This window comes from Solea solea, chromosome 6 (genome assembly GCF_958295425.1).
Source record: "Solea solea chromosome 6, fSolSol10.1, whole genome shotgun sequence".
In the NCBI taxonomy this organism is placed as follows: Eukaryota; Metazoa; Chordata; class Actinopteri; order Pleuronectiformes; family Soleidae; genus Solea; species Solea solea.
Window position 1 is genome coordinate 11644994 of NC_081139.1, and position 24632 is coordinate 11669625.

Here is a 24632-nt window from a genome sequence, read left to right on the forward strand (position 1 = left end):
TTCAAATGCTAACTGTAATAATCATGGACAGCAAATTGGATCTAATCCATTATGGTAGAACACGCCCCCCAAACATCATGAAACTATGGGTAGTTTTTCCAAACATGGTGTAATATTCATAAAATATATGGTAAGCTGATTTTGCTTCCATATGTTCATATTAGGATCCAGATGTTAGAGGCTGGTGGTGGCAGCATAGAAAAGTCCTTATTTACAAAAAACATCGACCATTATCTAATTTAAAGGTGATGCCAATACTTAAAATACAGACTTAAAATAGTGACCTTGATGTTGAGCTTTGTTGTGAGCGTGAGAGCTACAAATGTTCTCATTCCACACCTGGGTTAGTTTATGCTCTCTCACTTCCAAGTTGAAAATAGTCTCTTGAAACATTAGTACTATTCAGTCTCAGTGCTTCAAACGTCAATATCACTGTGCAACTCGATCCAGCGCATGAGCTGGAGTCGACAATTACGTCAGTTTAGAAAAATCAAAAAACAGTTTAACCGAGTAAGCATCTGGGCGACTTCAAACACCTGCAATAGAATGAATGGATGGATGGATGAATGAATGAATGTGTTTTGGCATCTTTATTTTGCATGAACACTTTCTGTAATGAACATTAAACTAAAGCTTTATTTTGTGTATGATGTGTGGATGATAACCTGATCGTGCCCACCAGTGTCATTTCCATTGATGATTGTTAAAGTAGAATACTTTGAGTCAGAGAAGCTCACTATACACAGTAAACTAAATATCATGTGCAAGTTACAGATTATTGGAAACCAACTGGAGAAATCCAAACACATGCTGAATAAAATCTGATAAATTGAACAAACCTGAATTTGTTCATTTGCTAATAGATATCAGCACAGTGAAGCAGTGGCTTATGGGAAAGTCATGGGGTTGGCAGGTTTCTAAATCTTAAAAAAACAGTAACATCATTACAGTCCATGATCTATATCAGATTACACAGCAGTGGTGCGAGAGGATACGTAGGGCATCAAAGTGCAGTTATGAAATTCTCTCTAAGTAGCAATGATTTCAAGATTTCATGGACATTTATCAAATTGTTCTGCAAATATTTCACTCTAAAAACAAAATGAGTGGTGTCGGTGAAAGTGAGAGGAATTAAATGTTTAAAAGTGTGGTGAGTTAAGCATGGAATTTTGTTACAGTAGTTAAGGTTAATTAATGCTACTGTATTTATATATACTAACATCTTTCTAGCATCACTTTTCCAAAAGAAAAATGACAAATACTGTGCAGCACCCTGTGGTCAAAAGGTTGGGATCCCTGCCGTATACAACAAGTCATTTATCAAACTGCTGGTGACCTCGAAAGGGCAGGCACTAGGACCTTCAGCACTCCACAGTCACGCAGAGCCTGCATCCTCTGAGAGGCTTCTCACTTACTCTCAGAACAAATTTCAAACAAGTGCAAGACTCTGAAAGGACTGTTTGGGGTCAAAGATTGCAAAGATTTTTTTTTCTTTCCACCATCTTCCTGGCATTTTGTGGAATTGGACACAAACTGGAATATATTTCAGTCTTGCGTCAGTGGGGAGAACAGAGAGAGCTTTTGCAGAGGTAGATTATTTTACCTTCACTTACAATGTATGGATCCACACTTACTGTTGATGCAAAGTTGGTGTTGACTTTTGTTTTACAAGTTTTGGACCACAATGAATTGACTTAAGGTCATTTATTAACGGGCTATTTTTTAAACATATTTTCAGATGTGCAACTTTAAAATATAGTTCTGTTTAACAAGTTTAGGAAGAAAGTGTTAAATACGGTTCACACAGCAGCACGTGTAACATTTGTACATTTGCTGTGTCTGTCTGTTTTAGATCATCTTGCGGGTCTAGAGTTGAGGATCATCTCCTCCATCCACTCAGAAACTGTTGAAGCTTTACCTTGGGCTCATCAGGTTACAATAGCACTGATCAGTCCTTTACTTGTCTCCTTGGGCTAGGTAACATTCTTCGACTATTCCTGCAGAGTTTCTGTATTTGTGTGGTATGTCGAGTTGGAAACAAAAAGCTAGCTTCAGGGTAGTCTTCTCAAATGATCTATGCCACAGAGTTGAAACAAATTATTGCATTCTTGACATAATAGCAGGTGATTATACTGGAGAAGACTTGCTGTGCTTTCTTTAATTAGGAGGTACATTTCAAATAAACGAACATGCAAATTATCTTTCTCTGCAATACATTTAATTATTTTCAGCATCAGCAAAAACTCTTTCTGGATGTATGCTGGCGTACAGTCTTCACTTCAATACACAATCCAAACAGAACGCGAGTTTACAGCCTGTGAAGAGGGTCTGCAGTTCTACTACTCTTAATGTGGGATCCGAGCAGTTATTTTCAACCGAAAAACATGTGGTTTGTTTTAACTGACAGTGAAAAGTAAACTACACCAACGGGACGGCTTCTCTTGACTTTTACAATAGGAGCAGTAGTCAATTTACATTGACAATGAGAGTGATGAGATCACATAGATTGGGATGTGCGTAGGATGCTGGTCTCCATGGTTAATTAAGGCACTTTTGATCTGTAAAGAGTAGGAAATACCGTAACATAAGCAGGTTGCATCTCTGGTTGGTGCAAAGTTCCTTTAAAAGTGCGTTAAAAGTTTCTTAAATACAACTTCCAAAACAGTAGCTTCATTTCAAGGCCAGTTTATAGCCTTTGAACGAGCAGCCAATAATCAACACTCTTGTGGTTTTGTGACATGGTAAGTTGAGCACAGTCTGCTATGCAGCTGTGGTTTAACTCGCACTAGCTTGGCAAATAAACAGTGGATGCTCCACAACTCATCTTTTACGGCTTTAAACAAGGACGAAGAAAATGTAGACAGCTGGGCTAAACACCCACCGCAGTTTGTGATAATTTCCTCTCATTTCTTCATCTCTGTTCTTATACGAACACCACTTCTCAACACAGTAAACTCATTTGTCCCTCTCTCTTATTTGGAAGCTACATTTTATGTAGATTTCCTAGAATAAAATATACTAATTATTTTCAATTCATGTGTGCTGAGGAATGCTTCTACGCCTCGACTATAATATACATGGTGCTGATTACTTAAATATGGAGTCATTCAGTCAGCTTCAACCTCTCTAAGGTACTAATTAAAGTGGGGGATCTCTAGAAGGTGTTTTCCCATGGCTTGTCCTCATCTGGCCTGCTTTTCTTAATTTTAAGACCTGAAACTTGTGATTGTCATCACTATTAGTGAATCAATATGTGTCTGATGACCCCAGTTACTCATATTCTTCCAGAGGTCCAAAGACCCAAAGTTATTCAATGTTAATTAGTCTAAAGAAAATAAAATCACGGCACCACATGTTTAAAAACTGAATTCGCAGAAGAAATGAATCAACTAAACATGCATTTCACAAGAAAAAGCCAATCACCATTAACAGTGATTGCCTAATATCAACTAAATTTCGTCCAAATGTTTCACTCCTTGGTTCAGTCGTAATGGAAAAGCTGAAATAATCTACACAGAGCACTACATGCCTACATTAAGATTTCCTGAAATGTACGTTAAATATATTTACATGCGTTTTCTGTAATCGGATTGCAAGTAAGTGTAAATACACCCGAGGACGGATTGTTGTCCAATCTGCGAAACCACCTCGGGGAGGGGATCGGAGACGTGTTGTGACCACATGGAACAAAAGTGTAAAGCAACAAATCTCTGATAAGTCTCCGCTCCACCCACAACAACTACATGAGCAGAGCAAAATACGTTGGCTCGGAGCACAGCTAACGTGAACGCGATGACAAAACTGCACTCTGCTTTTGTTGGTTTTCTGCTGGTCGAAGACGACTTCTTGTCCCGGTTTCGAAAGGCAAAGTCAGAGTCCATACAATAGCACGTGCAGCAAACGTGGTTGTTGTTGTTTTTATGGCAGCGCACAGGATGTGACGCTGTAGTCTGCTGCTGGAAATCTTTGCAGAAAAAGAGGGGAAGGTGACGTAAGGGGGGGGGTGACCATGATCCGATAGCAACCGGTCAGTGGCGCTGACACCTGGATCTAATAATACCTCTTCAAAACAGCAAAAGGGAGACAGTGTCTTTACAGGGAGTGAGATTAGAACCAGACTGATACATTGCTCAGCCAGTATCAACTTCTCACACATTTATCGGTTTTGGCCAATGTCAGATGTTTGGTTTTTTTCATAAGGCCAAAAAGGATGTAGAAGTTTGAGGGCTTGGCGATGTGGTCAAACTGTCAGACAAAATTGAATTTGTGCTATCTGGTTTCTTATTTGCCTCAAAAAAATGCAGTATCAGACTGGCTGTTATTGAGATAGACATCAAAGGGGCAAACAAATGGAAATGATCTCATCAAGGCAGCGAATCAGGACGCTAGACAGCGGACCTCAAGAAAGCAGAGATGCACAAAAATCCACTCTGCAAATAAGATTTAAAACTTCAGTTGAGTTTGTCAGCAAAATTGGGAGTGGAATTCAGAGTGTAGTGCTCACCGCTATGGCTGAAGATGTTAAAAGTTAAAGACTGGTTCCACATATTTCATCGGAACTGTAAAATGAAGTTATGGAGCAACTGAGAATTGGTTTTTATTTTTAAAAGCAAATCAGAAAAGGGTCACATCTGAGGGTTGCACAGTTACTCAGTTCAAGTTTTGTTACAACAACCCTCAGTGCCAGCAATTTCTGAGCTATAAAAGGTGCTTAAAAAAAAAGGGAAACACACCTTGTCTTGACAGTTTTATAGTGAGCAACTGAGGAGTTAAGGAATTTACAGACTTTCTTTTCCATTTTTATTTTCACTAAGGGGCATTTACTCCCAAAAAAGGAGGACTCGATTAATGGAGGGATATGCAGGATATTTTCTTTGACCTTTGTCAATGTGTCAGAAAGAGAGAATCAAGGTGGAGCCTCGTCATGTGCTACACAAGGGTTAGGGTTGGTTAGGGACAGTTCTAGTATTGATGTACTTAAGGACAACTTTATTTGCTCTGAGAAAGAATTTCCCACAATATTGATTTTAATCAAGCATTTGAATGTGGTCATGACTTTCTTACAACTCTTGCTCTCGTGCCAACACCACTGAGAATCCAGGCCATCAGAGGGTACACCAAAATAGATTTCGGCCACTAACAAAAGGCATAACTTACGGAGGTGTTGATCCACTGCTGCCTCCATCAGTAAATTCAAATGTGTTATTTTGTGACTTTGGTGTTAGAAATCCTTTGTTTGGATTCACCTACGTGACAAACTTCCCAAACAAAGCAGCAGTGTGACAAAAACAGATTTTCTCTGTGGACTTCGGTGCAGAGGAATGTAGAATAATGGAGCGGTACAGTGATTGTGGTTGAGGGGTTCCTTTCAGCTTTTTCATTTTCATTATATGTATGTTGATCTCTTAGATCTCTCAGACAAATTCTTTAGTGGCTCCGTTGTGTCCTAACTGGCACACATGTTTTCAGTGATACTACCATCTTTTACTCAACATCATTTATTTCATCAATCTTAGAGAATTGAGTTTTAGAAAAGGAAGGGTTGCAACAAACCACTAATGCTAATGACTGGAAAATGAATGCCTGTTGTAGCATTTCACTGGAACTATGCAGAAAGTACTGTGTTCATCTACATCTTACATTCTCACCAGAGCTAAAACCAATAAATGCCAATAAAAAACATCCCTACTGGTGAAAACCCTGTTTAAATCTGGGATTACACCGGTGATTTGACCAGTGGGAATGGGGGGATTGTGTACAGTCACGCTTCAATAAACCTGAACTATCCCTTTAAAGGCCCGCATGACAAATTCATGAGAGCATCATTTGTCAATGTGTCAAGCAGTCTGTGAAAGCCCTAATGCACTGTAAAACAAAAAATAAAAATAGTACAATCCTGCTGCTCTAAGCCCAATAGGAATAGATTTCAATAAATCTAGACCTTCCGGACAAGGACATACACCTTCTACTGTCTTTCAGGTAATGACACTGTGGAAAACTGAGTGGCCTTTGATTAATGAGCTTATACTATTACAGATAGAGTTAAAACATCAGATGCCACCTGCGATAATATAAAAAATCCCCGCCAACCAATCAATCAATCCATATATCAAGATATGCCTCAATGAAAAACGCTGAGGGATCCCATAATAAGTTCTGATTGAAAAAAAAAAGCTGTCAAACTACTTGATTACATGCAGATGACTTCTTTAAAGTATTTTACAAGTACAATCTTGTTCTAACACTAGAAATTGTTTAGATTTAAAAAAAAAAGTAGATGATGCACATATTCGTTAAAACTGATGAAAAAACATTTATTTTGGTGGCAAAAAGCAAAACATGCAAGTGCACACATCATGTAAATGTTAATTGATCTGATGGTCATAACACATGTTGATAGTTTTCTTCTCCTCCACATAAACAGGACTGCAGTTGTATATAATTATAGAAGCTTGCTTTATTCCTCCTTCCACTGGCATTAGCGCTGTTAATCCACCCTTCATATATAATTGCATTAGCATCTTTCCTTCCATGCAGACGTGTTCCATCATCTATTCCAGCCTCAGGCACAGTTTGTGGAACACAGTAGTGTTCACTTAGAAAGCATGTAAGGAAAATCATAGGCTGCTGTGAAACCTACTGTTGTGTAACCACGCGGTGTTCTCACTCTTAGAAAGTCAGTAGGAGAGTCTTTCTCTGATATCACACCTTCACATTAACTGTTTGGTATTCATACACAAACATGTGTAAAAGTGAATATCTGTGTGTATGAGCAGCAGAGACAATAACCACTGCAAGCATGAGCACCTCATTATTTCAGAAAGAGAGTTACAATAAGGCCAGGCCACACACAAACACACACACTCTCCGTATTATACAACTGTAGCCAAGCTCCCTCTCTAAATACCTACTATGATGTTAAAGAAGAAAAGTTAAAGATGAACATGACTGCTCCCATATCATCTTGCCTCTTTCATGTAAAGGAGAGTTCACTCTTTAGCTTTCTGCCATGTTTCTTTTTTTAAATGGTGGATCATTGTTGCATCCCTGTTCCGAGTTTCTGCCTAAAAACCTCACCTCTCATATCTGATTGGTTGGATTTTGCTGAAGTTGTTGAGCTGCAAGTTGCACAATGTGTTGGCAAAGGGAAAAGCAGGGTGCAAATCATGTAGTGTGAACTAGGCTTTAGTAGTCATGGAACTGTCATGGTTCAGGCAAAATAGGGCCCACATGCAACTACAACGCTTTAATTAAAATTCACTAAAAATAAAACTAAACTAATCAAACAGACACAAGAGGACAGAGTGTAAGTTAAAGGGGGAAAAAATCATTTTTGATCGCTAACTGATCAAAATCAGTTAAATTCTGAAAAAAATGTCCATGTTAACATGTATTGGAGAGACTTGCCTCTACCAGGATGGCGTATGCACTACTGTATCCCTGCAGCAGGAAAGAACACTTACTGTGGCGTCTACATATGTGATGAACAATGGAAGGACAAACTGACTAAAAACAGAAAGTGAGGTCAGTAAAACACAAAGTAAAAAAGAACCAAAAAAACATGATAATGACAGTCAAAATCACAACTAAATGTACAAATGAATCAAATCAACTGGGGAAAGCCAGGGGTCATGACATAAAACAAATTAATTTTTAACATGATGCTATGAAAACAGGCTGAAACACCTTGAGCAGCTGAGACAGACTTGCAATTGAAGCGTGCAATAGACAAGACTTCAGTATCACCGTTCCATTCCACACTCACTGCAGATGATGTCACCAGTGCAAGATGGAAGTGACCATATATGGGATATTTTGGCCTCATTTTTGTTGTACAGCGGGAGGAGGTGGAGTAATATCATTAATTTAAATGTTTTAATTTAATTAAAAAAGTTATGCTTACTTTTAAAATTGAAATAAGTGAGGATTCAATTTAATCTCAACTGATGAGTAGAATTACTTTCTACTGTATACTCTGTAGATCAATTAGCTTCTTTGCTGTCTAGATTTGTAGTCTGACAACAGCTTCACTTTTACAAGCTTATAATAATTCTAAGATCATCATAGGTACAGTGTGTAGACACAATTTGAGCCTTAAAATATTAAAGTAAAAGCTCACATGATGAGACGGGAGATAGAACACAGTCAAACTGTCAGAAAGAGAAAATGTAAAACACAGCAGCATATACATTTGTATGTAGAAAGACACCTTTGTGGCATCCCTTGATTTACCCCTATAACAGCAGGGGTGAATTGTATTTGTTAGATGGCATAACCATACAGCATAGTGACAGTTAGAAAACTTTTGATGAAAACCATAAGAGCCACAGAGGTGCTAGAGTGTTTGAAAGACCATAAAAGATACAGCAGGAACTCACACTCGGCAAACCAAGCAAAGGATCTATCAACATGAACAGACGTTACCACAAAATGTCAAAGCACAGGAGCCAGAAGACGTTTAAAGCCATTGTACATTTCCACAAACCACAGATACATGCCAGCTTGTCTTTCAGAACCAACATTATATTTCATCAATGATGTGTTTCAATCACTTGAGGCATCTTTGGCAGATGATGCTGATGATAACCATTTCCAGGTTATGCCTCCATACCATCCTCCAAAAGTAACACACCAGGAAGTCCTCACGTCACACAACCTCAACCCTGTGCAGTGGACAATGCAATAAAACTTGGCTGTTTTGCCCAAATTGCTGTTTGCTATACAAAAGCTGCCTGATGTTGCTTCTCTGTCACCTGTAGCACAACAGGGATTTGAAGTTGGCCAAAACAGCGTCCTTGCCAGACGCGTCTACAGAAATGAAATCAAATCACTGGCAGACTCGGCTGGCTTCACCCAGGCAAGTACTGAATGTTACATGAGTAAGATTTCCCCTGATTTGCTGAGCAGTAATAAAATAGAAACTTGTTTTGTGGGATGCATTATCTGGAAATAATGGACAACATCTTTTCAACAATATATTGACTAAGTTGTTTATGCACCAGAATTTTTACTGCATGCACGTTCCTATAAATGCTCAGTACAGCTGTGTTCAGACTGGAGGCAAACCTGTCAGTCACAGTGCAGACTGGTATATATTTGCTATAAAGCTCTTCTGATTCTGATTCTGATATATTGCCATGTTTGGTTCTGTAGTCACGACCAGCTTCGCTGTGCCGTGAGGGTTGTAGCATTTCCATCAATGGTTTTGACATCTTTGTTGTGTGGACTGATGTAATTCAAATTGGGCAGCCAGAGCTTTCAGAGTGAGACACAATGGTAGAAATTTGATTTGAATTGCATTTCAAACCTCGTCCAAATGTGTTTTGAATCAGATTTGAAAAAAAAAACAGATTTCAGACTTTCAAAACCAATCTAGATAAAATAAAACAAGTTTTGAGCCACACTGCTTCCTTGTTTTCACTTGAGAAAATGACAACAATATTATTCAAGCGGCTTGAAATTGTGTTGATACACAGAAGAAAAGTCAGCACACATAATCGGGCCATAACTGAATATCTTACAAAACACCACAGGGACTTCTGGATGGTTGGCTTATACCGCAAATATGTTGTGGACAATGAATGATACAGCTGCTGAAAGCAACATGTAATCTGAGAGTGTTTGAACTAGTGCTGCTCCGTAATTCTGCTGCCAGATACAAACTACAAAACAAGCCGGAGTAAATGTCGCACATCTTAATTTCTTCAAGAAAAACAGATTGATTGTGTGTTTCAGAATAAAAGATAAATTAAATGTGTAAATATTATTTTGATCAATATTTTCCAAAGGCTATGCAAGAGTTTGTATTTGTGAGACTTAACAGTAAAAGATTTTAAACCAGTCAAGTATGGAAACAGGAGGATATCAAGGTCTGGCCAAACACAAAGCAGAAAATTGGCGAAATGAAAGCAGCTATTCTGTCCAAGTGTTGAAAGTCATATCTGATCTGGAATTTGACTACAATGCTGGAACAAAAAGAAAAAAACAAAAAAAATCAGCTGCGCCACAACTGCTATCAGCCTGAGAACTTAAGGGAGCTCTGAATGACTGAGGCTAATTTATGAAGTGTCCATATAATGATTAGTGATGATGAGTAATGTCATGATTGTGCCTATGCACGTGAAAAGGATGCCAAGTTACAAAAGGCCAAAGTGCAAAACAAAGGGAGTCATTTTCTCCCACAGAAAATGTTGCTTTTGACGAACTTGCATGCATTTGATTTTTTTGTAAAGCGTTTATGACCTCGTAACGATGTCTGTCCTACAAGAGCGCAAGTGGACAGCTGTTCACATCTGGCATTAAAATGTGACATTTCTAACACATGCTAAGCAGAATTTAAAAAAAAGTCCTGCAACAGCATATGGACGTAGTCTTCCATTTTGCCAGTTGACGCTAACCAGGAAGAAAGAATAGGGAGTGACCCTAGTGAATAGGGGGCAACACTGGTTGCAAAAATAAGTCGATCAGAAAATGAGCTTCCCACTTAATTCATAATGTCAGAAAATGACAGCAGTTAATGGTCTCAGACGTTGTTTCGCGTCTTCTGCAACAGCATGTGATGTCAATTTTGTAAATGATGTTCCCATTTAGAGGAAAATAGTCAATAAAGCATGGCACATACCAGTGGACAGCAGTTTGATTGACAGTTGATATCATCCAATAGAAGCATAGTCGCAAGGGATGTCTGTGAATTTTCCATTTGCAAAAACGTCAACATGACTTCAGCCAAATCGTGAATCTCAAAGTTTAGAAACAGGAGTTTGGATTATTATGGGTGACGTTACTACCACTATGTAAACCTGTCAATGCTACAAAATAAGAGCATTTTGAGTTCAACTCTAACCATTTAATGGGAATACTTTACACACCTCATCTCAGGCGATTTCCAGCTATTTTAGACTTCCGCTGCATTGTTGAGGGTGTGCCAGCGGATGATACTGAACAACACACAGAATCCTGCGAGTGCTTCTCGTCAGGGTTTTATCCGGCTAATTTTCCCGTACAGAACCTGTTTTTCCGCTGTGTATAGAGACTGGGGTCAGCTGTGTTTCCTCAGCACACTGAGACCAAACACAGCCATCAGTGGGTAATGAAACTGTCCTTGTTAAATCTGCCATTTACCATTCTCATGTGGTGCTTTCTGTCCCAGCCAGTGATTGCATTTCAACCCGTTCGGTTTGTGCAGTGTAAAAGAAAAATGTTTTAGACGTCATGACACGTTCTTTGTGAATCTGTTTTCACTTATCTTGGACACCATGAAATTCCATGAAATGATTTTTTGGGGGGTTTTGATCTGTGATGAACTGTTGGGTTAAGAACCACAAGGTAAGTCCAGAAACCACATAGGACTGTGATCTATTGCAGGACAGTCATAATTCATCACAATATCAGTCTGACTAAAGAATACAACATTTCCCTAACAACATAAATTGCACAATTTTGAGGCATTGCATTATTTTTACCACTGTCTGCCATCACCATTTCACTTACTGTACATTTGTGATGAGCAACACATCAAGGAGAAATAATGACACGAGCCAATAATACAAGCGCTCAATAAACGGCAAGGCTACGATTAAACTTAAATTCTCAATCTGTTGCATCATTCAGATTTTTAAAATCTTTTGCCGTTTGGCCGAACCTCAAATTGGACCTTATGCAGTCTTCAGGTCTCAGCGCCAGACTTTCACACATCTGCCTTGAATCAAAAAAAGACCATCCGCAGAGGCCCACTTTCATAACCAAAGTCCATATTGTGTTTAAAACAGAAAATTGCCTTCAACTAGATGCAACAGGACAACAATGTCAGGGAAAATAGGCAATTATGTGTTTGAATGACATATTATCCTTTTTGATTATGAAAATAATGTATTTCACTTCATTATTATTAGGCAGGAATGCAAAGGTGCACATTTTAAATATAACTTTAAATGGGTTGCATGTGTTTCCTCAACCACTGCATTATTGAACACTGAAGCCAGCCAATAGCACACATGACCATGTCTGTTGGCTTGTGTGAGATACAGTCAAAAGTTGTAAGTCCAGCATGTGTGTAATGTTGTATTCAGATTTTTACTTTACGCGATCATCACAATGTGGTGCTCTTTTGTGGCCAGTTATTTTGACTGATGAAATGAAACATCCGCTCACATTATAAAATAATTCTAAATAAAATTAGATAAAAATTAGATAAAAGAATCTCCTTGTGATGTTATTGTAAATTTATATTAATTGACCACATCATGAAAGTTGCGGTCAGCTGACGAGTTCATTACTGAATGCTACTGTCTGTACTTTGGGTGTGTGTGTGTGTTGAGGTCTCTGTCGAACAGTCTCCACTTTGAATACACAGAGGACAGCCTGCTGCTGTATCTGTATTCTGCAAGAACATAATTTTTGTCCAAGGGGAGTGTCAGCGAGAGGACAAGAGCTGTACTATAATTTGCCTTTTTGTGCTGGACCCTAGTTCAGGAGCACATTAAATCAAGAGCCTCTTAAACCAGTTGTTTCTAGTAAATAAGAATATAGGAGTGTTCACCCTAGAGTGTTTTTAACAGCACCTTCTCGTGTGTGTCCATGTTATGTGGCTTGTAAAAAGAATTGCCTCAGGAAGGAAAACTGTTTTGTAGCGTCAAAATTATGCCTTACATTTACCTTTGATAGAAAACACGCTAAGTGATGTTTATTGGAACCATCACTTCCGCGATTCCCTGCTTCTCATGCATCTAAACCCCTCAACGGAGCTGCATGCATGGTTAATTAAGGGATCATCATCTGCCAATTAAGATGTGAATAGCTCGGGAGACAGGACACTGTGCAACAACTGTGCAGACTGAAATGGTTTGCCAGTAACTAAAGTCTAATTATAGTGCAAACAAGCAGCCACTCTTGTAACAAACCAGCAATTGAGTCACAAAGGAGGAACTCCATGGAAAATTTTGAGCATTTGTTCAAAGATTATAGCTCATGGGTTGAATTTGGAATCACTCACATTTTACATCTTTAATATAAAACCAAAATTCCACTGTGCTGCTTTCATTCTGCTACAAAGGGTCATTTCAGGATCTATAGTGAAACACTATAGTAGTGAAATAATTATTGTTTTTCACATGCAGTACATTGCAGATAAGTGTATTTCGCACAGTAAAAAAAAAATGCCACCAAATGGGACCGCTCAGTACGTTTATTTTTTTCATTTCCATTAGGAATAGTACCAAAATAAATGTTCCAAACGTTCCATGGTACCCATACCGTAGTGCAGTCTATGGTAGGCCGGCTCCACCCGGACATAAAAATGTCACTCCCTCTGCGATCAGAGTAAAATCCCATGGAAGTCCAGGAAAACACCTGCAGTCTATTCTCATACAAAACTTGACGTCTTGTTGAGACAAACAACCACAAACAGAGCAGAAAAAAGAAGCTGCTGCTATATGATTCTCCATTGTTGTCTGTTACCAACTTTAGCTACCAAGTAAAGGTACTCTTGAAACACAAGCCGTACCAAACCGAACCGTGTCATGATGGAAACACAGCAAATGATACACACATATACAGTATTTAATTGTGTCAATTATTCCTGAGTATGAGGAGCACAAAACTACACTTCAGCACAGCCAGCAGTTTTGCATGAATGGCCACAGAAACATAATGAGCAGCATGTCATTCAAAGCCCTCTGGTGGCCTTCAGATAAAGTCACCTGCACCTCCCTCCCTCTTTGAATGGGATCCAGCCTCAGTGGATCAGATTACTGTGTGACTTTTACCATATGAATGAAGACACTGCCAGTTTTTTTTTTCACGGGGGGGGGGGGGATTGTTCCTGGCCCACAGAGTGGATTGTGTGTGCCACACTGGGCTGCGTGTCAGTCAACCTAGACGGGTTAATTAAACGTCTCCATTAGAGCTAAGATGTTGTGGGTCAGTGGTTGTGGGTGGTGTCTCCATGCAGGACCGGCAGGACCACATAACAAACTGGTTTTGATTCAGTTAATTCACACCAACAAGGAAAGAACAGTGTTTTAAATTTATATTTGTACAAAAATCACCCCCATCGCAACATCCACCACATCTTCTCCCAGGAAAACTCCAACCTTACAGGTGGATGCTGAGTTCCAGGTGAGCCTCATTACATGCAATATGAGCAACAACAGCTGGTTTGCAAGTAAAATAGTGCTGGGATGTACTAGTGTTTTTTCCCCTTTGATATATAACTAGGTTATCTAGAGTTTGTGTGTCAGTAGTGCTTTACTTTTAAATATAAACAAATGTCTATTACATTTGAACCATTGTCAAATGAGTTCCCACAATGCTCTTTTTCTCAGTATAGCAGAGTTTAGGAAGCAACAGCAACATTTTGCAACTAGTTTTTCCCCTCAAAAAAAACTTGTCATTTACTAGTTGGATAGGATAGGTCTTTGTTAGACCTCCTGACTCCAGGTCGACAACACTGATCTCACCACAAATAAAAAAAAATACTGCTATAATTTGCTTTTCGCTTTAACAATATATCATTTTAGCATCCTCATCTGAAGCTGTGCATTCATAATAGTCACACTGCAGGAACCTGCAATGTTAAGTGAGGCAATCAGACCACTTTGGCTGTTGCTGCTGCTTTCATACAAAACTTCTTCTCACTTCCTACGTCAATCCAAGTCCTTTACAATCGATCCCTTCATTGTGAAAAGCAAAGAGAAAACATGTTCTACAAACCACCAATCACATGTCAGTTTCAATTCCACAATGAGAGCAACTCCTAACAACGCCAACAGATGACCACAACTCAAAATTGAGTGAGGAACAGCAGAAAAGGAACGTTGCATTGAAACATATTTAGTTAACGCTCTGCTGTTCTCTCTATAATTTCAAGAAAGGATGGTTTACAGTGATTTTTCAGCATTTTCTTCATTATTATTGTTCAGTTCTATGCCCTGCACTTCAAAAATCACCCAAATCCTTTCTGACCAAGCATTTTAGAATGACAATGTCTATGTCATGTCAGTTTTTCCAGGATTGTGCAACCCTAGCATACGAGATGTGACAGAGTTTTGGATAATGGATCCGATAGGTCATGACCTCATGTACAGCTGTACAGTGAGACTGGCAAAGCAGCACTAATGGAAAAATTCATTAGATACAGACAACAGATATTATGTTTACTCAACGGGAATAAAGAAGGAGCATGGCATTACACAGAATTATGCTTCAAACTAAAAGCAAGGATTATCACTCACAAGGGAAATAGACCAGTGATCAATACAGTACATACGGTTTACATTCCTTATGGAGGCATGTGCAGTTAGTATAGGGAGTATTGCACACACAATAAACCATTTTCAAAGAGTATCACATGTCACAGCAGGGAAAGCACATGTTCCTAATAATAATGTTGGCATTTCATTTAGGTTTCCACAATTCCTGCATGGACTTTGATATTTTACATGCTGGTTCAGTTTGCCTTGCTGGGACATTTAAATGGAACATAAATATTATTGTTTGCACCTGTAGTACAAGTTATTATGATATATAGGCTGGAATCGACTTTAACACATTATGAGATCACACTTACACACATGTGTATTTCTCAGAATCCACAATTCTGACTTTAATCTCAGAATTCTGTCTTTTTTCCTCAGAATTCTTACTTTAATCTCAGAATTTAGATTTTTAATCGCATATTTCTGACAACTTTTTCTCAAAATTCTGATTTAGAATTCGGACTTTAATCTCAGAATTCTGATTTTCTGACCTTTTTCTCAAAATTCTGACTTTAACCTCAGAAATCATATGGTTTTATTTTTTAACTTTCTTTCAAACAGAGTATATATATATCTCAATGTACATTCCTCAGGCAGAATAGCATTAACATTCAAGCAGCAGCAGCAGTCACAGCCACTCAACAGTTAAATTATGATGACAGAGTAATGATGAAGGTAACCCCTACCTTTGCTGAATATGAAGTGTGTTGACAAAATGTTAAGGAGACTCCAGAAAGTAATCATATGCTTCATGTTGTCTGGCACTCGTCATTGTATACCTATAAAGGTAAATGTGCACACCTGGTTTACAACAGGAAGCAGCACAAACATTTAAAGTATGGCAACAATAAAGTTGTTGTAGAAGCCAGTGACAGTAACATGAGTTACCGGCAAACAAACAAACAAACATTAGCAAAATAAGTACATACTGTTCGGTGAAGTCTCACAACCGTGTCCTTATAGGTGTGTGTGTGTGTGTGTGTGTGTGGCAGACAGATGTTAAAACCAGTGACCACTGAATGGAGTCATTGACTTCATGGAGTCATTGACTTCATGGCTTCATGTTGGAGTTCTCCTGGTGAACAGCTTTGCACAGCAGCCATTTTGAGCAGGACAAGCAATGGTGTTACTGATCACATTAACGATGGCTCTGTTCAGTTCAATGAAGTCAGGACAGAGTGACAGGAAGTAAACCAGTGGACAGTTGTGTTTTATAACATTCGTGAAGCTAAGATCAGGAATGGAAAAGTAACTACATACTTTTACAGTATGTGATTATTTGGTATTTGCAAATGTAGAGTTACGTGTACTCTTGGATATTAACATTTTGCACAAATTGAAGGGAAAATATTTGACTTTTAGGGCAGATTGTAATATTTATTGATAAAATAAAACATAATAATGTCTATATTGCGTTGGTTAAACCTTATTATTTTATTTAGGTGTTTTCATAATAGGGCAACAGTTTTAACTTGTGACAAATCAACATAAAATAATTTAGAACGTATCTGCATTTTCTACATCAATGACACATTGAGCCTCTTAACTTTTAAGGTTCAGTGCAGTAAAATATCCAACATATTATAATAATATATATATATCCAACAGGAGATCACATAGCCCCAGGATGTCCAAAGCAGGGATTAAACATAGTTTTGGAAATGGTCAACATGGATCTTGTTTGTGCTGATTTAACATTATTTACTGCGGTTTTATCATTGACACATTGTGTTACAGAGACCCAGCTCAACATCAACATTATTCCAACCAGGTTTTACAAGATTAAATCTGGGAGGAAGAAGGGCTATTTTTATTTTTTTATTTTTTATTTTTTTTTATCACTTAACCTGCAGCACCGTGACTGCTCAATAACATGGTTCATTATCCACATAAATAGATTTGATAATTACACACAGAGTGACTCTCTATTTGCTACAGTACCACTTCCACTACCATCATCTGACCAGACAACATGCCATATTATTTCCACTCTCCAGTCACCAGGTGGACGTGTGCTGCTGTTGCCCATCTGCTTCAAGGCTCGATGAGTTGTGCGATGTGTGACGCTCCGCTACACACTAATGTTGTACAGCACTGTTATGTGCATATTTGTGGCCCACCTTGTAGCTTGAATGAATGTGGTTTCGTGAACCACTGAGCGCCGTGAGAGCTTTTTTTTTTTTGCTAAAATAAGATGTGCGTAATAGGGGACATTCGTTTTCTGTTAGCATGGCTGATGAGTTTAATGATGTATTCATTAATAATGCCCATGTTAAACTGTTTTGCTTCAAGATATTATTTTTTACAAAGTAAAAAAAGTCTAAAAATATCACATAAAAACATGTGAAATTTTGGGGGAGAACATATTGCGTTGGTTTTCTCCAGGTTCTTCAGTTTCCTCCCACAGTCCAAACACATGCAGAGGTTAATTGAACACTCAAAATTGACAGTAGGTTTCTACTGTACATCGCATGAAAATGTGTGTATTTGATACAGATTAGTTGTAGTTGTAGTCTGTCACATCACATCATGTCCAAATTTACACTAATTGACTTTTTTTTTGCTTTTATACCAAAAGAATGGGTGAATTTAGCAACATTTTTCCTTTTATTCTCTCCTGCTGATTGTGTATAACAGTCTGACAAAACAACAACTCCAAGCTCTCATTAATCATACTGGTGAGCACTCACAACTTTTCTTCTTACATTATTTATTTTATCCTTAGCAACAGTACGCCGTACACATATACACAATAGTTTAGAGTCTGACATGTGCAAGGCAGAACCCAGAACATCTGTGTGTGTATGTGTGTGTGTCGTGGACTGTAAAATTTCATGAAGTTCATAAAAGTTGAGTTGTTTCCAAATATTTAAATTGAATAGCCTTAGCCTCTGGCATGTGAGACTTTAAAATAACGTTGAGAATGCTACTTACTGGTTTCTTCAAGATCCAGTTGTGTGTATGCTTTCAGATCACATGGATTTGATCAGAACATGGATCTGATGAGATATGAGCTCAGCCCGAATTCATGCATTGCACTATTAGGTTGTGGTTTTTTTTGTTCCTTGTGAGAATAGATTTACTGCAATCACATAACAAATCCATTGCCATCACAGCTGACCAAAGTTAATTTATTAGGCTAATAAAGCTCCAGAAAAAGCCAGCACGTCAAAACTTAGTCTGTATTTTGTGGTATGTGATATATATATGTTCCTGGACTACACTTCCTGAAGGTAGCTTCTACCTTGGTGTTATTCCAGCTGTGAACTGCTGTGCTGCGGTCGAGGACAGTGGTCAGCGGTGTTATTCTAGTCACAGTTTAAATCCCATGCCTGTCAAAGACCACCGCTGTTGAGGTGCTGTAAAGCAGGAACACATCCTGTGCCAGTGTGGACTCTTCACAGAAGTGCACTCGTGACATTTATTTAGATTTACAGCCCATCTATCTGTGGTTGTGTATACCTCACATTCCTGTAAATGTGAAGTGCGTTCATCCAAGTGTGCCGTATCTCAATGACTGTTTCTAACTTCCTCTGCTGTGATTAAATGATTGTGAAGATAATGGATATTTCAAAATAAGAAAAAAAACAATAACACTCATAAAACAAAGTTTTAAAGGCGCAGTGTGTAAGATTTAGCACCATCTACAGGTGAAGGTGCATGTTGCAGCTGAATATATCTCCCATCTCACCCTTCCCATCCAAGCGTGAAGGAGAACCTTTAGTCTGTCCAGTAGAAACATGGTGGTGCAACATGGCGGCCTCTGTAGAGTAGACAGGACTGATTTACTGTAAATATAAAGTCTCAGTGTGAATAAAAACAACAACTCATACATTCAACTGATCGTGCACTCCAAAATTAGTAAATAAGTCAAGTTAGCACAGTTACTTCATACAGAAATAATGTCACCTTATTCTTACATAATGAACTCCCAAGGTTTATTTTGAATCATTTTAAGCTGTTGGAGATTGTACTTTTTTGGGTTTCGGGTGACTAATACAAAATATATCAAGGCTTCTGTTTTATCGTGATTAATTATGTTGTTTTGAAATCAAAGCACACCACCAGCTGTTTGCGTGTGGCTTTTTATACAAAGTACCACGTCCTAAATGACCTGTTTCCCATTGGTTGCTAAATAATTATATCTTGCTATACATCTGTCTCTTTAAGGACAGACATGTTTAGGCCTCAGGTAACCTGTTCAAACTCATATGATTAGGAATGCTCACAGAATTTACAACGTTATTATTAAACTAACCTACAACCTACCTTTTGCATGAACAAATATGTGACTTTATTTTGACACAAATAAAGTAGATTTTTAGAAATATAGATACATGTACATGTTCTTATTTAATCTTAATAGATCATTTATAGATTATGCAGGTCCGCTTTTTTTTTTATTTCGGTATGTTCAGTATGTGAGGATCTGGTGAGCGGGAATAACACATTAACTTTCTCTTCCTGTATGAGTCTCAGGAAGAATGTGTTTACACTGGGTTTATGAGCTGGCTGAGAAACTTTCTCTGCTTGTCTCTCAACAGAGCTGAGTAGCGAAGACAGAGGAGGGTAGAGGTACGCTGGATGGGGGCCACAGCCGGGCCTGATGGCAGGAGCCCAGAACACAGAGAGCTCTAATCACGTCCTCTAGGGGCCTTCAGGGTGCTACAGTTCACGTGGAGACACTGAAAAGGTTTGAGGATGGATGGATATTATAGACTATCAAGGCCTACTTATAGGTCTTGGAGTTATTGCAGTTGGGTCTCAGACTGTGATATAAAATGTATCAAATTCACTGAAAAAAATTAAAAAAATTAAATATGATGTCTCATTTGTTATATACATTTTAATTATAGGAATAAATATATATTATTTGTTAATATACACTGGGAAAAAGCAAATTTTGCAACAGTTAAAGGACAAAGAATAGAAACGTAACACAATCGAATATAAATAGAACAAAAAATAATAATTATGAAGGAAATTAATACAACAATTGTAGTGTAAAGTATAAAATAAGATGAACAAAAGTATAAAGACAAGAATAATAAACCAATATATATATATATATATGTGGCATTCAAAGCATTTAAAAAATAATGTTTATTATTTTTCACAGCTCACATCATTGCAAAAATAAGCAAAATTGCATAAAATTATTTGTTTCACCTTAAACTATGCAAATATTGACCCCCAAAACACACACGCCTCATCATACAATTTTTCAATCGCGGTAACTTCATATAAACTGTTAAAAAAGGAGTCCCGGATAATCTTCATCCATAGTGTCTCACAGTGATCAGGGATTTTTATTGTTTTATTTTAAAGCTTTCCACCGCGCTCATTTAAACGTTTTGCTCTCCTTCTCATCAGCCTCACACTTGACTCCAAGCAGTTTCAGGTTCCTTCTCCCTCTGCTTCCTGATGTAAAGCAAACTTTATGTGTTACCCATGGCAATTCCACAAATTGGCAGACTAAGTCAAAAGAAGATGCAAGGCTGCAGGCCCTTCTACAGAGATCCAATCTGTTTAAAAGTAAAACTAAACGCAGTAATGTTTAGTTTAAATGTCCAAACTAATACCACACACACAGTAAGGCAGAAGCAAGTGATGATTGGTGAGAGAGACACTCAGCCAGATTGGCCAAACCTCAAAAGAATTCATTATTAGTATAATCATGGCACATTATGTACTTTTGTACAGGCTATGCTTTTCTTTTGATATGTTGTGCCAACGGTTTGATTCCAGTAGCACTCGCCCTCACACCTGAGGCAAACATAGTATGTAATAAACCTTCTTGACAGAGCCTGCGCTAGCAGCACCATCGCAGGTGTAAACATGCCTTTGATTCCCGTTGTACTGTGGTAAATACAGTGCAGGGTAGAGAGCAAAGTGATGAAAAGAAAATGGTTTCTGGTGGGATGTTAGTTTTATTCCTGTGGATAATCTTTCCACAGATCTCCTTTCCTATAGTCCAGAAAGGGAAATCTGCTCTGTTTCCAGGGAACTGTCCATATATTGAATTTATTTTTTCCCCGTGTTTACGAGAGATAAAATCATGGATAATGTTTCCTGTCTGTAAATAATGTTGAAAGATTATACTAAACTGAGCTTTGCAGCATTTAGACCAAATCCTAGATATCTTTGGAAGCAAAATGAAAACCTGGGTTTTAATGTTTAATGTTATTTCAAAATGCAATATCCTGTGCACAGAGCATAAGCAATACAGAGTAAAAGTATATAAATCTGTGATGAAACAGAGAAAACCTATCCAGTGAGGTGTTGTTCCTGCTCTCATACTGAGGAGTTCATTCATGCTTCATAATTCTGCAGTCCACTGTCCACTCTAGGAGTTGACTAATTCACTATATGACAAGTATAACAATCACTAAAGCTCTTGGCAAACCATTGTCACTACCACCCACTCCTGGCAAGAAACCATGTTTGGAATACTTCCAAAAAAAGCACCTCTTAAGCTCGATCACATACTTAATGTGTGAAAGGGCTCGTTGAAATGGAGGAACCCCTGCAGCTGTACAGAGCTTTAGGTTTAATGCTTGTTTTTGTTGTCTGACCCAGAATCTTTCTGTTTTGGTTCAGTCTTTTCCCCAAGGAGCCATTATAGACCAAAGATAGAGTAAAACCATTGGAATGAGCCTCTCCCTCATGCTGCTAAAATTGCTAAATGGCAACCTTCTCTATCCTCTTCTTTAGAACATATATTCCCACACAAGTACGTATTAACAGGTCTCTTGTCTAGTGGTTTTGGTGGAAATGTGTTAGACACTATGTCCTGGTTAGTAATGTCATTATTTGTTGGGCTCTGTGAGTGAACTGTGGTTAGATTTACAAACACACCTGGTTATGATCATGGGGTAAGATCATGGTTTTAGTATCATGGCAGCCTCTTCGTAAACTCATAACACAGCAACAACAATTCACAACAAATTGTCCAAACGGAATTGAGTATGCAGTTTTGCTGTGTGGTAATGTCATTTTTGGGAAACAGTGTTAGTTTGCTAATGTAGTGATCCATTTACCATTCAAACAATGCCATGGCTGTTGCTGCTCGGTTTGTTTAGATGCTTGCAAACATGATTGTCCAGGGTTTTTCACGCAAAGATGATTTACTCTCTGGCAGTTCCATGAAATGAAATAAACAGAATCCCTCCAGTTAAACAATTTCCTTCAGAATCTGATTCTGATTTTCTTAATCAGCCACAAAAACAACACCCTGAGCTACATCACCTTGTGTTGAAAGAGAGGGCATCCTCCTGCTAAGTCAGGGTTTCTCATTCCTGGTCCTGCACATTTTAGATGTGTCCCTGCTCCCTGCTTTTCAGTTTTGCACTGAACCCAACAGAACCAGTTATAGAAAGATTTGAGGTCAGTAGTTGGCTGTAATATAAAAAAAAATTCTGTGTCTGTTGACGCTTTTCAGGTTGTGTGCCCATGAGGTCGTCCATGCTGGTCCTGCTCCTCTTCTTCAGTGCCCAGGCTGTGGCCTCCATCAGAGGAGACTTGTGTACTGCTACGACGGCACAGCAGCAGGATCCAGGTGACGACATTAACTCCATCCCCACAGTGGACCCCAAACTTTTCACAAAGCGCCACTACCTCTCACCCAGGGTGCTGTTCAGTGCTCAGCCCCCTGATGCAGAGCCTTCAGCGTCACACGGTGCCAGTAGAAGGAACCGCAGACGGGCAGGACAACCTCAGCACCGCGGGGTGTACTCGGTGTGTGAAAGCATCAGCGTCTGGGTTGGCAACAAAACCAAGGCCACGGACATCTCAGGCAACGAGGTGACAGTTCTTCCAAATGTGAATATCAACAATGTCAACAAGAAGCAGTACTTCTTCGAGACTACGTGTCATAGCACTCGTTCAGGCAGCTCAGGCTGTTTGGGAATTGATGCGCGACACTGGAACTCCTACTGCACCAACTCACACACTTTTGTACGAGCACTGACCACATTCAAAAATCTGGTGGCGTGGAGGCTCATACGCATCAATGTGGCCTGTGTGTGTGTCCTCAGCCGCAAGTCATGGCGGCAGTGAAAGACATTAAACGCATATCTCACAAAAACAGCCTCACACACACTATCTCAAATGTCAGTAAAATTGGATTTGGATATTTTCCAGAGTTTGGTGTGCACATATGAAGAATGCAACAGGAGATTGTTTGGGTCACAATGTTCACAACAGCAGGAGAATTTCTGTAACATTCAAGCAAAAAGGTTGGAGCCTAGGTTGAACATGCTGGAGGCAAGACACTCACCCACTCACTCACTCACTGTGATTTTTCCAGAGATTTTCCTGTTTTATTCCCTCATCGGCTCACTTGGACGTTCTCCAGAAATGTGACTCGAGGGCTGGCAGGAAACGTTCTGGAAAAATTCCAAAGCATTATCTGTGGACATCTGTGGACCCACATACAGGCCCTGCGGAAAATTTTAGGAAAATGTCCAAACTTCAGTGCGTGTCAGAAAGCAGCTACACAGACATACCCAGGTAGCTGTGACTCTCTCTGCATAACTTATCACCCAAGACTTCTCACTCTGCACACAGTAAATTATTGCTATTTGTATCAGGACTGCATGTACTGTATATACACCAGACCTGGGTCAAATAGTATCTGCAGTTGGTTTGCAGCAATTTGTTACCTATTTACAACAAATTGCAGGGATGTTGGGAGTCTCGCTTAGCAAGAGATTATTTTAGCTGTAGTTTATAAGTGAGCTAAATTGAACCGGACTCTTTTCAAGCAAATCTTTGATGTGCTGTTGCCGTAGCACACACATCATAATAAAAGTAGTTTTTAGTTTTTTCGATGACATGTTATTGTGCATTCACAAAAAGGGGGAAAGAAGTTTGTTTGTAAGTTTGACTGCAGAATTATTTGTGTTTACTTGTAAAGGGGGTAGGGTGCAGATGTTCTGAATATCTGCACGGCACTGGGGTCTTTTTACACTGATTCTGTCCGATCTCAGCGCTGGCGGGCCTTCACCCACGTTGCACCATGCAAATTTTACATTTGCATCCAAATATTTCAAGTGAAGCAAGTGAAGCAAATAAAGCAAACTTTGCATCATTGCGTGATTCATGTTGCCCAGCACGAGTGATGCAAAATTCATGTCTACTTGCATCTTTGCATTTAGGGTGTGTTCACATTACCCCGATGAAATGATTCATTTCTGATTTATCTATGAATGCAAGAAACTTCTGTCTGTCAATCACATAACTGTCAACAAACAGGTTGCTTTACAGGCTTTTAAACTGAAAAGGTGACATACTAAGGGCACCAATGTGTGCAGCACAGACACTGGCATTGTTTGGATAAGAAATGCAAAGGAATGGGTTCTAGCACTGCACAAGATC

The 24632-nt window shown here is 38.8% G+C and overlaps 1 protein-coding gene across 2 annotated transcripts; it reads left to right on the plus strand.

The window, feature by feature from the left end:
* The first annotated feature begins 1454 nt into the window (after positions 1-1454).
* ngfb (nerve growth factor b (beta polypeptide)) lies at positions 1455-24632 on the plus strand. Of its 2 annotated transcripts, XM_058630699.1 has the most exons (3): positions 1455-1589; positions 19799-19947; positions 22696-24631. In XM_058630699.1, the coding sequence occupies exon 3, from the start codon at positions 22707-22709 to the stop codon at positions 23310-23312; it is 606 nt and encodes a 201-aa protein (XP_058486682.1). In that variant the 5' UTR covers positions 1455-1589; positions 19799-19947; positions 22696-22706; the 3' UTR covers positions 23313-24631. The 2 variants fall into 2 exon arrangements, with proteins under 2 accessions (XP_058486682.1, XP_058486683.1); XM_058630700.1 differs by lacking the exon at positions 19799-19947 and having other exon boundaries at positions 22696-24632.